Source organism: Urocampus carinirostris, chromosome 18 (assembly GCF_059441175.1).
Source record: "Urocampus carinirostris isolate Australia breed hairy pipefish chromosome 18, RoL_Ucar_1.0, whole genome shotgun sequence".
Taxonomy (NCBI): Eukaryota; Metazoa; Chordata; class Actinopteri; order Syngnathiformes; family Syngnathidae; genus Urocampus; species Urocampus carinirostris.
The window spans coordinates 13241257-13256179 of NC_142366.1; the positions used below are offsets into that span (position 1 = coordinate 13241257).

At 40.8% G+C, this 14923-nt stretch overlaps 1 protein-coding gene across 8 annotated transcripts in view; it reads left to right on the plus strand.

Moving 5' to 3' along the window:
- LOC148348405 (solute carrier family 22 member 13-like) overlaps positions 1 to 14923 on the plus strand; it is a 36951-nt gene that overhangs the window by 14622 nt on the left and 7406 nt on the right. For 6 of the 8 annotated variants that reach the window (XM_088322807.1, XM_088322809.1, XM_088322813.1 and 3 more), the window contains 6 exons: positions 1359 to 1766; positions 1843 to 1946; positions 6575 to 6729; positions 6792 to 6963; positions 7041 to 7161; positions 10319 to 10413. In XM_088322807.1, the coding sequence (XP_088178933.1) occupies positions 1389 to 1766; positions 1843 to 1946; positions 6575 to 6729; positions 6792 to 6963; positions 7041 to 7161; positions 10319 to 10413 (1025 nt within the window). In that variant the 5' untranslated portion in view covers positions 1359 to 1388. Of the gene's footprint in view, positions 1 to 48; positions 72 to 904; positions 1033 to 1358; positions 1767 to 1842; positions 1947 to 6574; positions 6730 to 6791; positions 6964 to 7040; positions 7162 to 10318; positions 10414 to 14923 lie in introns of those variants that run through there. The other 2 variants (XM_088322808.1, XM_088322810.1) reach the window with 2 other exon arrangements.

A 14923-nucleotide genomic window follows, 5' to 3' on the forward strand; every position in this document is an offset into this window, starting at 1 on the left:
GATGTTTCGGAGTCGTCGCTCTGAAAATGCTGGTCAACTAGTAATCCCAAGAGCCAAGAAGAAATCTGCAGGTTTGAGAGCGTTCTCCATTCGGGCCCCGATGTTGTGGAATGCTCTGCCCCCTGAGATTCGATCTGCAACCTCAGTAGAACTGTTTAGGTCTAGGGCTAAAACACACTTCTATTCTATAGCTTATGAATGACCTATATTTCCCGTTGACAATATCTGTGTATTATTTATTAAAGCAAAATCCATTGGAAGGGGGTTTACCTCATGTGCGGTCACCTCTCAAGGTTATTTCCTTATGACGAGGTTTTTGAGTTTTTCTTTGCTCTCATGTAGGTTTTAGATCAGGGGAATGGTGTAATACCTGTCTGTGGTTTGCAATAATCTGCGGTCTGTCGAGCCCTTTGAGACTCCTTGTGATTAAGGGCTATACAAATAAACATGACTTGACTTGACTTTCTAGAAGTAAAATAAGAGAAATGATTAAAACCAGCAAAATTACATGCAAGATATGTACTTCATTGGATTTCTTTATTTATTTTTGCAGGGCAATCTTAAACTGTTTCGCCAATTAAAATAACTTTTTGATTAGGTTTCCTTGAACTATCGCAAGAGCAGCTAATTAGTACATAAAAAGAAAAAAAATAGCAATATGCTGCCACATACTGATATGGCCTACTGACCTGGATAAATGTTGGTTACTCGCCTGAAAGAAAGCCAAGATAACAAACAGTGGCATGCTTTTTTGCATAGATCAATTGGGCAATTTCCTGCACAACTGTATAAACATATGTGACTCTGTAATTTGAAACCTTTCCTGTTTTAATTTTCTAAAAAAGTTAAAATTCTCTACTTCATAGCGCCTTATGCATATGAACACGATAGAGCCGGAATACCAAACTACTTTGCAAACATAATAATGATAATTCTATCCTAGGAAACGTGAGGGGCCACTCTTGGGGTGCAGTGTTTCTCCCCGATTATTTTTCTTCTCATTTTAGTGTCGCTTGGGAGCGACTGGCTGAGGTATGTAGTTATGTTAAGAAATTCTTTTTCCGTGCAGTCAAGTGAGTTTCTGTATATTTTGTACACACCCGGTGTATATGTACGAGGGATTCTTTACCAGCTTTGTGCAGTAACTTTAGGCGACGCTCTCAAAAGGACTTTGCACCATTTTTGTTTGCTGTTCTTGGAGGTTTGGATAGAAAGATTTAATTTGGTAGAGTTTGGACTTGATGGTGTGCAGCGTTGTCAGCAGTTTTGACTTATTGTGGGACGGCAGCTGTTTATGATAAAATCATGCTCATCGGCTTAATGATTAATGTTAGGACTGAAAAGGGTTTTCTTTGCAGGTGGATCGTCAGTCCGACCCGAGAGTCACCATGAGCACCTTTGCGCACGTTTTAAAGGAGATCGGGGAGTTCGGCGTTTTCCAGAAACGCCTCGTGGCGATTTTGTGCATCCCCATGTTCTTCGTGGCCTTCGACGTCATCGGTCAGGTTTTCACGGCCCTCGATTATCCAAACTTTTGCAATACCGACTGGATCCTGGAGCGAGAAGGCGCAAATTTAACATGGGAAGAGCAGAAGGAGCTCACCATCCCCTTGCGTCCTGATGGAGGCTTCCAGAACTGCCTTATGTTTACACCTGTGGAGTTGGACCTAGAGACCATCGAGATGTATGGGCTCAACGCCACAGTGGGCTGTTTGAATGGATCCAAAATCCATGTCCCAGAAGGAGCCTCCAGTATTGTGACAGACGTGAGGCGGGGACAGTCGTAATGGCAACAGTGAACCATACGTCTCCTGTTTTGTTCATACTTGTTTTGTCCATCAGTTTCATCTGGTGTGCGACAGCAGAACGTTGATTGAGGCGTCTCAGTCCATCTACATGGCCGGACTTCTGATTGGGGCACTTTTGTCGGGCGGCATGGCTGACAGGTAAAAAAACATGACGGGGTCCGTGCAAGGAATGTCTACACACCCAGGTTCTAGTGCGTTTACTTGCAGGGCGATTATCCAATTAGTAAAACGTGCAAGCGCAATTTAAGGAAGAAACTCAACTTTGTTTTGTACTAACCACACTAGATTTTAAGCCATAGGCTTAAACAGCCATAAAAATGATTTCATTTATGTTCATTTCCTACATTTAAAAAAAAAAATTCTGTGGGGAAATGTCTAGTACAGAAGGTAACTATTATGCTGCGATTACGACACTCGTTTTATAGCCCGCAGCACAGGATCTCCGCAGGGGACCGTTCTCTCTCCGTTCCTATTCATTCTATATACATCGGACTTTAAGTACAACTCTGAGTCCTGCCATGTGCAAAAGTTTGCAGATGACACTGCGATCGTGGGATGTATCAGAAACGGGCAGGAGGAGGAGTACAGGAAATTGATTCAGGACTTTGTCCGATGGAGCGACGCAAACCACCTGCACCTAAACACCACCAAGACCAGAGAGATGGTGGTGGACTTCAGGAGAACCAGAACTCATCCGGTTCCTGTAACCATCAAGGGAGAATGTGTAGAATTTGTCCAGACCTACAAATACCTGGGTGTGCAGCTGGACAACAAACTGGACTGGACTGCCAACACAGAAGCTCTATGCAGGAAAGGGCAAAGCCGACTTTACTTCCTCAGAAGGCTGGCCTCCTTCAACATCTGCAAAAAGCTCCTGAAAATATTCTATGAGACAGTAGTGGCAAGCGCCCTCTTCTATGCGGCAGCGTGTTGGGGAGGCAGCGTCAAGAAGAAGGATGCCTCTCGTCTCAATAAACTGGCTAGGAAAGCGAGCTCTGTTGTGGGCAAAGAGCTGGACAGCCTAACAACAGTAGCTGAGAGACAGGCACTGAAAAAGCTGAGGTCAATCATGGACAATCCATCGCATCCGCTTCACAGCATTATCTCCGGACAGAAGAGCAGTTTCAGTGACAGACTGCTGTCACTGTCTTGTACTACGGACAGACTGAAGAGATCTTTTCTTCCTCATGCCATGAGGCTTTTTAACTCCACCCGGCAGAGTAAAGGCCCACATTAAACCACACCACCTACATTGGATATTACTGAATCTTACTGCATTATGTGTTCTGTGTAGCACTATTTGGTTACTCTATATAACATGCTAAAGTGGGCATTTGCACGTCACACTGGGTATTTGTGTATTGTATTCTTTTGGCTTTATTGTTGTACTGTTCTCAGCTCAGGGATGCTGCTGGAAATGTGAATTTCCCTTAGGGGATGAATAAAGTATCTATCTATCTATCTATCTATCTATCTATCTATGTCAATCTCATTTAACAAGCGCAGCACTCAATATAAATTAAATTGGTGATAACATATACACAGGCATTTAACAAGTAGTGTCAGCTGATTGAATATTTTAGTGTGGCAGCATGTGACTAATTCTCAGGTAGATTTTTTTCCATTGGGCAGAAAACTGTGACATCATATTAACCTGTAATCAGTCGAATAACTGTCAGACCAATCATATGAGTACCCCTCCTTAGTCTGTAACGAGTGTCAGCCTACATGTTTATTTTTTATGTAGTACGAGCAATACTTGGTCTCCTTTCTATCACTTTGTCATGTGCACATCAGTCGCATGGCACTGCAAGTGTACAGGCTGTTGTGATTGTTGGGCTTCTGAATTTTAATCAGTACAGTACATTAAGTGTTTCTCCCACTCCTGCGAATATGTTAAGTTCAATTTAATTGATATTGACTGCAGCGCTAGTTGATTAAGACTGACAGAGTCCACAAACATCAGTCTTAATTGTGGCACAACATGTTACTTTTCTGTACAAGACATTTCCCCGCTGGTTCTGCCAAGATCGTGATCTTACTCCATAAGGACAGTGGGAATCTCGTTCATCCATACATAGGCTGTAAAGTTGGCTGTTTTTGGTTGTGTATTTCTCAGACTTCCATGCTATGAAATTAACCTGTTTTTATATTCCTAATATAAAAACAATCATCACACACACACACATAGTCACGTTTCAAAGATCAGTCTAATTCCATTATTTGTAAATACGTTTCTCAATTTTATTTTAATGTGAAGTCGCGCTTATGTGTGACTTCATTTCCTGTTTATGTGTGAAATCAACAAACCACGCCCACTGACCGGATGTTGTCAGTACGGCCCGGGTGACCTGGGAAGATGGCGGCTGGGCCGTGCTCGCTCCATTCGCGAGAGAGGTCAAACCTCAATAAGTGTTTTTATCTGAATAATTCTGCCAACACAGAGTTTATATAATAATAATAATAATAATTTCCTTTGTATTGTCATTCTTTGTAACAATGTACACAGAACGAAATGTCGATACACCTGACCCGTTGTAGCGAGCCGATGCAGCCGCAGCCAACAGAGGGCGCCGCCATTTTACCAATGTTATAAGTCTTAGGCATGACTCGGCCGAGGCGCGAACCAGCGACCTCCCAGTCTCAAAGCGGGCGCCCTACCATCTAGGCTACTGAGCTGGTATCTTGTATATCTCTCACATATGCATCACCAATTAGATCACAAAGCGTTTGGCTTCCGAAGGCAGTCATATTTATTCCTGCTGTTTACGCACGCTTTGTTGAATTTTTTCACTTTGACATTCAGAGCACTTGGCAGAATTCACATCGCATCACCATTACCCTTGCCCAGGGGCGATTTTAGGTTCAGAGCTTTGGGGTTGCTGTGCACGCAGACTGTTAGGCTGGTTATCTATCTTTTTATTATTATTTTCATTTCACTTAAAGTTATTTAGTATCCATCAACACTGTTCAAGAGTCAAATCTTAAACATACGCAAAAATTAAGCTAGGCTGATCATTGATGCATTCGATTCATCGCAGCTAAAACATGGATTAATATCTGTTGATGATAAGAAAGTTATGGTATTGGGTGTTAAAACAGTTGTTTAACATAATCACTGTATAACGTACTGTACCCGGAATACAACCTAGAAAAAATGTATTGAGCGTTTTTCATCATCTTCAGGTCTATCCTGTCCATTGTTTAGGAAAAGGTAGTTTAAAAATTCTATCATTTTTGGCAGTGCTTGGGTTGAATTTGGCAGTGCTACAGCACCCAACAAAACGGGATGGTTGTGTCCAATCCCTTGCCCATTGCCCTCGCAATACTTAATTAAAATCAAGTCAAGCTTATTTGTATAGCCCTTCATAACAAGGAGTCTCGAAGGGCTGCACAGACACACCCTCCCTGATCTAAAGCCTACATGAGGGCAAGGAAAAACTCAAAAACCTTAGCATGAGGAAAGGTAAGAAACCTTGCGGAGGGACTGCACATGAGGTCATCCCCCTTCCAGGATGACCAGGCCAAAAACAGTCGGATTCCCTGGGCCGGACCTTTTGTATCCCAGCTGCTAGGCACAGACGCACTCAAAGCGGGGTCCCGATGGGAACGGGGCTGGGGAGATCCGCGAGTAAGCCCCAGCGCGAGTCCGAAGTCGCTGCTGACACCCTTGCGACCACTCGCTTGAATGTAGAAAGAGTAGAGCAGGGGTGTCCAAACTACGGCCCGCGGGCCAACTTCCCGCAGCAAATTCTGAAAATATAGTTTAATATGGCCCGCACATGGCGCTTGAGCTCAACTCTGTTGCACTTCTCCGTTTTAACACTAGATAGAGCCAATAACGGAAAAGATGCTTCTCCACCCATGCATTTTGGATCCCCTGAACTGGAAAACATTGAAATTGTGTTTTCTTTGCTTATTTAAAGAACCTTCTTGTCATTCATTTGAACTGTCATTGAAATTCAAAGTGTATTACTGTAACTTATTCTGACACAAAATAGATTGATTGTTAATTCTAAACCCAATCAGTGCAGATAAACGTAAATTTTGCTTCTAAAAATAGGTTAACAACGAAATTAGAGTAGATGACCGGCTATCAAACTGAAAAATAAATAAAACATCCATCCATCCATCCATCCATTATCTGCACTGCTTATCTTCAGTAAGGTCGCGGGGGTGCTGGAGCCCATCCCAGCTGTCTTCGCGCAGTGGGCAGGGGACACCCTGAACTGGTTGCCAGCCAGTCGAAGGGCACAGAGGGACAGACAGGTTACTCGCTCATTCACACCTAGGGGCAATTTGGACCGGCCAATTGACCTGACATGCATGTTTTTGGAATGTGGGAGGAAGCCGAAGAGAGAAAACCCACGCAACCCACGGGGAGAACATGCAAACTCCACACAGGAAGGTTCGATATCATGACCTCAGAACTGTGCCACACACGCGCTAACCACTGCCCCGCCATGCTGCCCGAAATTAAACATATTTAAAAAAATAAATATTACCACTCCTCAAACCTAGAACAAGTCCAGTAGCTTTTCTTTCCTCTGTCTAACAGCATAGAAGCTACACTCAGGTATTGCTTAGGTTTGTATTCGAGACTGTATCGCGATATACAAAAAAATGTAATCAACATTTTTTTCTCCTCCTGGCCCGTTCAAAAAATGTTTTAGCCAATGCGGCCCGCGACTCAACAAGTTTGCCCACCCCTGGAGTAGAGGCTTGTAGTCCTAAATTTACAGTACTCTTTTTCCATTTTCTTCCAGGTTTGGTCGGCGTTTTGTGGTCTTGCTCGACCATCTTCTTCTCCTTTTATTTGGCGTCAGTGCTGCCTTCTCTCCCAATGTCTACGTTTACATCGCTTTCAAGTTCCTCTGCGGAATGTCCGTGTCGGGAATCCTTGCAAACGCATTTGTGATAGGTGAGCGACAGATTCTGTCATTTACTTTCAACGCCAAGCCTCAATTGCCGTTTTCACCCGAGGTGGCGAATGGTGCGAATCGTCCAAGTTTGCCTTCTGCACCATTATCAGTCACAGTTTTTACCCAATTGGTCTCATGGTGTTGTCCGGCCTGGCCTTTTTAATCCGGGACTGGAGGATCCTCCAGCTCACACTCTACTGTCCTCTTCTTCTTGCCTTGGCTGCACTTTACTGGTCAGTACCATCACGTGACACATGAACTTGAGAAACAAAAGAAAAAGAACGACATGCCATTCTTTGGAACTCTTAAGGATGCTGCCAGAATCGGCCCGTTGGCTCATGACTCAGGGCAAGAGGGAAGAGGCCATGAAGGAGGTGCGCAGGGCAGCTAGAGTCAATGGGAGGAAAGTTTCGCAAGATCTGCTGGATAAAGTAAATCCCATCACAAATTTTTATACCTCAGGTTTATAGGAACGAGAGTAGATACACTACTGTTCAAGAATTTGGGGTCACCCAGACAATTTTGTGTTTTCCATGAAAAATTCAAACTTTTATCTATCAAATGAGTTTTACAATGTCTGTTATTTTGCCTTTATGAATCTCTTTTGTTGTCTAGTCTCAGATATGATTTTTTTGCCAATCAGCCTTGAAGGCCAGCAAATCAGTTGCCTCTTCATCGTGGATGTTGACACTGATGTTTTGCGGCTACTATTGAAAGAAGCGGCTAGTTAAGGACCTTTTAAGGCATTTATTTTTAAAACTAGGGACTCGAATGTACTCATCTTTCTTGGTTGTGCAGTTAGGGCTCCCCGTTCTCTTACTACTCTGTGCTGTTCTCTGAAGTAAGTTGTAGTAGATCTTGAGTTTCTTGCCAATTTCTCACATGAAATAGCCTTCATTTCTTGGAACAAGAATAGACTGTAAAGTTTCATGGAAAAGGTTTTCTTTTTCTTGCCATTCTGAAAATTTAATCCAACCCTCAAGTGTAATGCTCCAGATAATTTAAAGGAAGGTAATTTTTATATCTTCTCTAACCAGCAAATATGTTTACAGCTGTGCTAACATAGTTGCACAAGGGGTTTCTATTAATATTTTAGTCTTCTAATGTAACTAACAAAAACAGTCTTCTAATAGAACACTGGGGAGCCTTAATCACGTATTAAAAGCAGACATTTGCAGCTTTAATTGTTATTTACCACGTAAATTATGTATGGGTCTAATTTTGATTAGTCTAATGTTATCGTCATTGAAAAAATGTGTTATTTTCCTTCAAAAATAAGAACATTTCTAAGTGACGCCAAACTTTTGATCGGTAGTGTATAAACAGTAATACCTAGGTATTCAAACGACTCTACATCCAAACATTTTGGCGTTCGAACCCCCAAAAAATCGAGTCATTTTCGCGCCAGTGTTCGAACTAAAAATCAAACAATCGAATAATTGACAAAGTGAGATGAGCAGCCATGTTGGCTACTTGGGTAGTACCATTCTATTTAGTCCCCACCTTCAAGCACGGAATTTCACCTGGCGGCCGGTAGGGACTTATAAAACCGTAGGCACCCTTTTTTTTTTCATTAAAAAATCGTGCAAAAAACGTTCGGACTACACAGCCCAATTTTGGCATTTATCTATCGGAAATAAAACTAAATTAAATAAAAATAATGTCACAATTATTTTCAAGCTATTAATGGTAAATGGTAAATGGTCTGCATTTATATAGCGCTTTTCAAGTCAATGAAGACCTCCCAAAGCGCTTTACAATGTGCTTCACACTTAGCCATTCACACACTCACACACCAATAGGGAGTCAGCCCTGCAAGGCGCCTACGTGCCTATTGTTAATAACCTATTATTTTTCTTACTTGACTGAACAGCTTCAATATTTGTCAGGGTTTTTTTTTCTTAAATGGACAGACAATTCAGCCCATTCATTATTCAGCCCTCCTGACCAAGGAGTAAAAAAATGGTCATTCTTTTGGAAAAAAAGATTTAAATAAAAAAGTTAAATACATGATATAAACAAGCAATTTTTAACACACTTGTGGGTTGAGAAACTAGTACAGTACTTCTTCTACATAACATGAGCCTCACTTAAAGGAAGCGGACATTATTGTCTGATGTCTTGCTGCTACGGGTATCCAAAAACCTCAAAAAGGTTGGGCTAAAACAAAAGAGAAGTAAAATGGTGCGTTTCGGTCACTTTGAGTCGACTTAGTTTGTATTCTTCCTTGTCCTTTTCAGCACTTGTTTTCAGTTACACTACACGCCACGTTTTATTACATCATTCAGTGATTGAAAAACACTGAAACAGTGCATTCTATTGCCCTTTTTTGCTGATAATACATAATGAGACCCTTGAAAGTTACTGATAAGGGAAAGGAAAAGAGGAAAAACAATGAAAACAAAAATCAAGTCGAAGTAGTTAATGATTACGGATTTCGAGAATGGTTTACGGCTGACATGCTCAAATGAGAAGTAAATGCTTTAAAATGTTTATGCTTATTTTTATCTGTTTTACATCTTTATCATCTACCAATTTAAAAGTTATTTCTCCAACTTGAAATTGTCTACTCTTTTCTGCCATCTTCTGGCTTAAAGTCATGATCGCAGCCAAAGTCAGCTCATTCCTCAAGTACTATTAAAGTCTTCTTTTTTCATCTCTTTGGAGTTTATTTTGGCATTTGGACTGTATTTGAAACAAGCTTCTTCTTACTCTCACCATTTTTAAGCTACATTAACAAACAAAAAACACGGGAACAAAATCACTCTCCACCCTTAACCCCCCCAACCCCCTTTTCTGCTTCTTAATATGTTGTGAGTACCGTAACACCAGTGCTAAAGCAAGATGAAAGCAGATAGGCACAGTGTAAAAAAATTATAAAGGCTCTTTGAACATATTTATTAGAGAAAATATTATACTTTCAGGGGCAGCACGGCGGCGCAGTGGTTAGCGCATGTGCGGCACAGTTTTAAGGTCCTGGGAACCTCCTGTGTGGGTTCAAAACCAGCTACTGGACTTACTGTGCGGAGTTTGTATGTTCTCCCCGTGCTTGCGTGGGTTTCCTCCGGGCACTCCGGTTTCCTCGCACATTCCAAAGACATGCATTTCAGATGGATTGGCCGGTCCAAATTGTCCCTAGGTGTGAATGAGCGAGCGAGTTGTCTGTCACTGTGTGGCCTGCGATTGGCTGGCAACCAATCCAGGGTGTCCCCTGCCCACTGCCCGATGATTGCTGGGATGGGCTCCAGCACCCCCGCAACCCTACTGAGGATAAGCGGTGCAGCTATTGAGATGAGATGAGATGAGATTATACTTTCAACTTTTGAAATACACCTCAAACGACGCACCCCGCCCTTAATTAATCATCATTGTTTAAGTACATGTTTTTTTTTTTAATATTTGAGTATTTTGGAATGCGTTGGATCGTATCCAAATAAATCCCTTTACTACGTACGGGGAAAGAAACGGTTTGTACTCAAACAATTCGGTGTTTGAACACTAATACTAAACGAATTATGGTTGAGTACAAAGATATCACTATATACAGTATACATATATAACAGTTCCTAATGTTGAGTGTGTTTTTAGATGGTGGTGGACGTGACGCCAAAAAGGGGAAGCATGTTGGACATCTTCAGGATAGCCTACCTCCGAAAACGAGCCCTCATCATGGGCTATGTGTGGTAAGGATCAAAAATAAAATGATTGTCCTTAGTGAGAAGTAAAGAAGACTTCTCTTCTTGAAAGCTGAGATACGCAGTTTCTTCACATTTTCATTACATAATTTTCTGGGCACAAATGGGCTACAGGACAATGGCTATAGGATTCACAAGTGCGCAGTCAAAATAGCTAACAATTACTTTTGTTCTCCGTGAGCAACAACAAAACCTAAGGAAATCGAAAATGGCATACATGCTCTCTTATCATTGTGGAAATCACAAGGTACAGTGGTAGTGGACATTTCTACTTGACCTTTTGTTTAAACTGATTCTTACAATGACTGATATCATTCAAGGCCCATTCTGGCAACTAAATAAAATACAACTGGAATAATGGGGAAGCTTAATAATAATGATGGGATAAATGAATAAATAAAAAAGTCAAATATTTACGATCACATAAAAGAGTAAATAATGAAGTTAATGATTTCAAACTCAATAAAAGAAGTTATAAATGACTGAAAGAATAAAGAGGTAAAGAATGAAGAAATCATACAGTCATGACTATATTTACTAAGGGTAGGCAAAATACAGCCCACGGGCCGGATCAGGCCCGCCAACAGATTCCATCCGACCCACGAGACAAAACAGAGAAGCACAAGAGAAAAATAAGCTGCATCACATCAGGCAATGACATGCAGTTTTGAATATGTCAGCTGGATGTTGCCAAAGCTAAGCGCCACTGGCAAAATCAACCACCCACTTTAGCTGTATTTGCTGCTCACCATTTATCAACCAGAGAACATTTGAGGAAACAAATCATTCCGATGTTAATTGACTTAAAATAGAAGTCATGGACATGCTGTTCAAGGTAATATGATCACCTAGATTCCTTAGCCCCTGTCCCTTTTTGTATCCCCATAAATGTATCCCCATCTATATTTTTCATAGGCTCATAGCCAAAATTCAAATAGGTGGCTAATTTTTCTGAACTTACATTTTTTAAATCGGTTTTATTTGTCGAGATTCTAAATTGTATGCAATAAAACATTTTAATAGTCCAAAAGCATTACGTTTTTTTAATGCAAATTATGAATTGTTTTGGTTGAAAAGGCGGAGATTACTTTCCTATTTGTTTTAAAGTGTTAATTTGTAAATAAATATATTTATTTGTTTATTTTGAGTGTTTAAAATCAATTGAAGGAAATGGTCCCTTTATGAACAAACAGACGATGAAACATAACTTGTGCGAGTAAACAAGAAAAAATTGATATTTTTTCCTCATCTTTTATTTGTGGTATCTGATTTAAGACCTTCTATATGCCGTGACAGCGCCTTGTGAAAGTATTGTATTGTCCCCCTAATACATTTTTGACATATTGCCATATTTTAGGGTTCAAACTTATCAATGAAAAACTAAAAAAAAAATCCCAAGAATCAACAACATGAGGGACGCAATCGTGAAACGAAACTAAATTTGTTCAGCCTTTTATATTGTGCAACAAATAAAAAATTGACAATTAGGGGTTGCAAAAATATTGCCCCCCTTTAAGTTAATGGTTTGTATAACCTCCTTTTGCTGCGATCACAGCCATCTTTTATGGGTATGTCTCTACGTTTTGCACATCTTAAAACAGAAATATTTGTCCATTCTTCTTTACAAAACAGCTGAAGTATCTTAGGGTTTGGTGGTGATCGTCCATAAATGTTTCAGATCTTTCCACAAATGTTCTATTGGATTCAGGTCTGGACTATAGCTTGGCCATTCTAACACCTTCATATTGTTAGTTTTAAACCATTCCATTGTAGATTTTGCTTTATGTTTAAGGATGTTGTTCTGTTGGAAGGTGAAGCTGTGCCCCATTCCCAGGTCTCTTGCAGACTTCAACAGATTTTCTGCCAGAATCTTTCTGTACCTGGCTCCGTCCATCTTTCCATCAACTCTAACATTCTTCCCAATCCCTGCTGAAGAAAAGCAACCCCAAAGCATGATGCTGCCACAACCATGTTTGACAGTGGGAATGATGTTCTCAGGGTGATTAATGTCCAATGTTACTCTTACGCCAAATGTAACGCTTTTCATTCAGCCCATAAAGTCCAATTTTGGTCTCATCTGACCAGAGGACATTGTTCCACATGTTATGTGTGTCTCCTATGTGGCTTCTGGCAAAAGCTAAAAATGCCATTTTATGGCATTCTTTCAGGAAGCGCTTTCTTGTTGCCACTCTTCCATAATATGCAGATTTTTGCGACTAATAGTTGTCTTATAAACAGATCGTCCCACCTGAGCTGTGTATGCATGCAGTTCATCCAATGTGACCATGGGCCTCTCAGATGCTTCTCTGATTAGTTTTCTTCTCGTTTGGGCTCAAAGTTTTGACGGATGACCTGGTCTTTTTCAGTTTGCAGTAGTTTTAGGCTATCTCCCTTTTGATACTATTGTCTGCACAGTGCTCCAAGAGATGAGTAAATCTTCTAGTATCCCATTCCTGCTTTGAACTTTTCCACAACTTTATCCAGGACCTGCCTGTTGAGTTTTTTAGTCTTCATAATGCTGTCTGTCTCCTTTTACAGACCTCTGAGCCCATCACATACCAGATGCATTCAAACTGAGACTTAATGATAAAGTTTCACGCTGTTTTTCATTGTTAGTCATTTAAATCGACATTGGATCATTTGGAGATTTTGTTGATTCTTAGAAAATATTTATAGTGTTTGGATATACAAAACTCAATTCCAATTAAGTTGGGAAAGTGTGTTAATTGCAAATAAAAATTGATCCAAGTAAATTGCAAATTCTTTTCAACCCATATTTAAATGAATGCACAGCAAAGACAACATATTTATTGTCTTCACTCATAAACTTTATTGTTTTGGGAGAAAATCATCAACTCTGTAATTTGATGACAGCAACACGTGCCAAAATAGTTGGGACAGGTGTCAATAACTACTCAGAAAGTGGATGAATGGAAATCAACCAACTATTTGCAGGTGAACAGATGAATTAGCAACAGGTGAGAGTTGTTACTGGGTATAAAAAAGGGAGACCCGAACAAGCTAAGTCATTCACATGCAAGGATGGGGCGAGGTTCACCTCTTTGTGAACAACTGCGTGAGCAAATTGTTGAACAGTTTAAAAACAACATTCCTCAAAGTACAATTGCAAGGAATTTAGGGATATCATCATCTACAGTCCATAATATTGTGAAAAGGTTCAGGGAATCTGGAGAAATCACTGTGCGTAAACGGCATGGCCGTAAACCATTATTGAATGCCCGTGACCTCCGAGCCCTCAAGCGGTACTGCATTAAGAACCGACATCAATGTGTAAAGGACATCACCACATGGGCTCAGGAACACTTTGGAAAACCACTGTCAGTCAATACAGTTCGACGCTATATCCGTAAGTGTGGGTTAAAACTTTATGTTGCAAAGCGTAAGCCATTCATCAACAACATCCAGAAACGCCGCAGGGTTCTCTGGGCCCGAGCCCATCTAAAATGGACTGATACAAAGTGGAAAAGTGTTCTGTGGTCTGATGAGTCAGTTTTCCAAATTGTGTTTGGAAATTGTGGACGTCGTGTCCTCCGGTCCAAAGAAGAACAGAACCACCCAGACTGTTATGCACGCAAAGTGCAAAAGCCAGCATCTGTGATGGTATGGGGGTGCATGAGTGGCCAAGGAATGGGTAACCTGCACATCTGTGAAGGCACCATTAATGCAGAAAAGTACATTCAGGTTTTGGAACAAAGTATGTTGCCATCCAAACAGAATCTTTACCATGGGCGCCCTTGCTTCTTCCAGCAGGATAATGCCAAGCCACACACTGCACGTCTCACGACAGCGTGGCTTCGTAGTAAGAGGGTGCGGGTGCTTGACTGGCCTGCCTGCAGTCCTGACCTGTCTCCCATTGAAAATGTGTGGCGCATTATAAAGCGCAGAATAAGACAAAGGAGACCCCGGACTGTTGAACAGCTGAAGCTGTACATAAAGCAAGAATGGGAAAGGATTCCACTATCAACGATTCAACAACTAGTCTCCTCACTTCCTAAACGTTTATTGAGTGTTATTAAAAGGAAAGGTGATGTAACACAATGGTGAAGAAGCCCCTTTCCCAACTACTTTGGCACTTGTTGCAATTATAAAATTCTAAGTTTATCATTATTTGCTTATGGAAATAAAGTTTATGAGTTTGAACATGGATAATCTTGTCTTTGTGGTGTATTCATTTAAATATGGGTTAGAAAAGGTTTGCAAGTCATTCTATTCTAATTTTACTGACATTTTAAACTTTTTCCCAACTTCAATGGAATTGACTTTTGTAAGTTTGAAGCCTGAAATGTGGCAATATCACATAAAATTTTTTGAGAGGGGGGCATTACTGTCGATAGGGACTATACAATAAATGAAATACATCAATCAGCCGTTTTTTCTCCAGCCTGGGCCCCATGCAATTGTTTTTCAACAGAATACGGCTCCCAACTCAAAAAAATTTCAATATTGCAAAAGAAGTAAATGATATTTTGGGATTTAG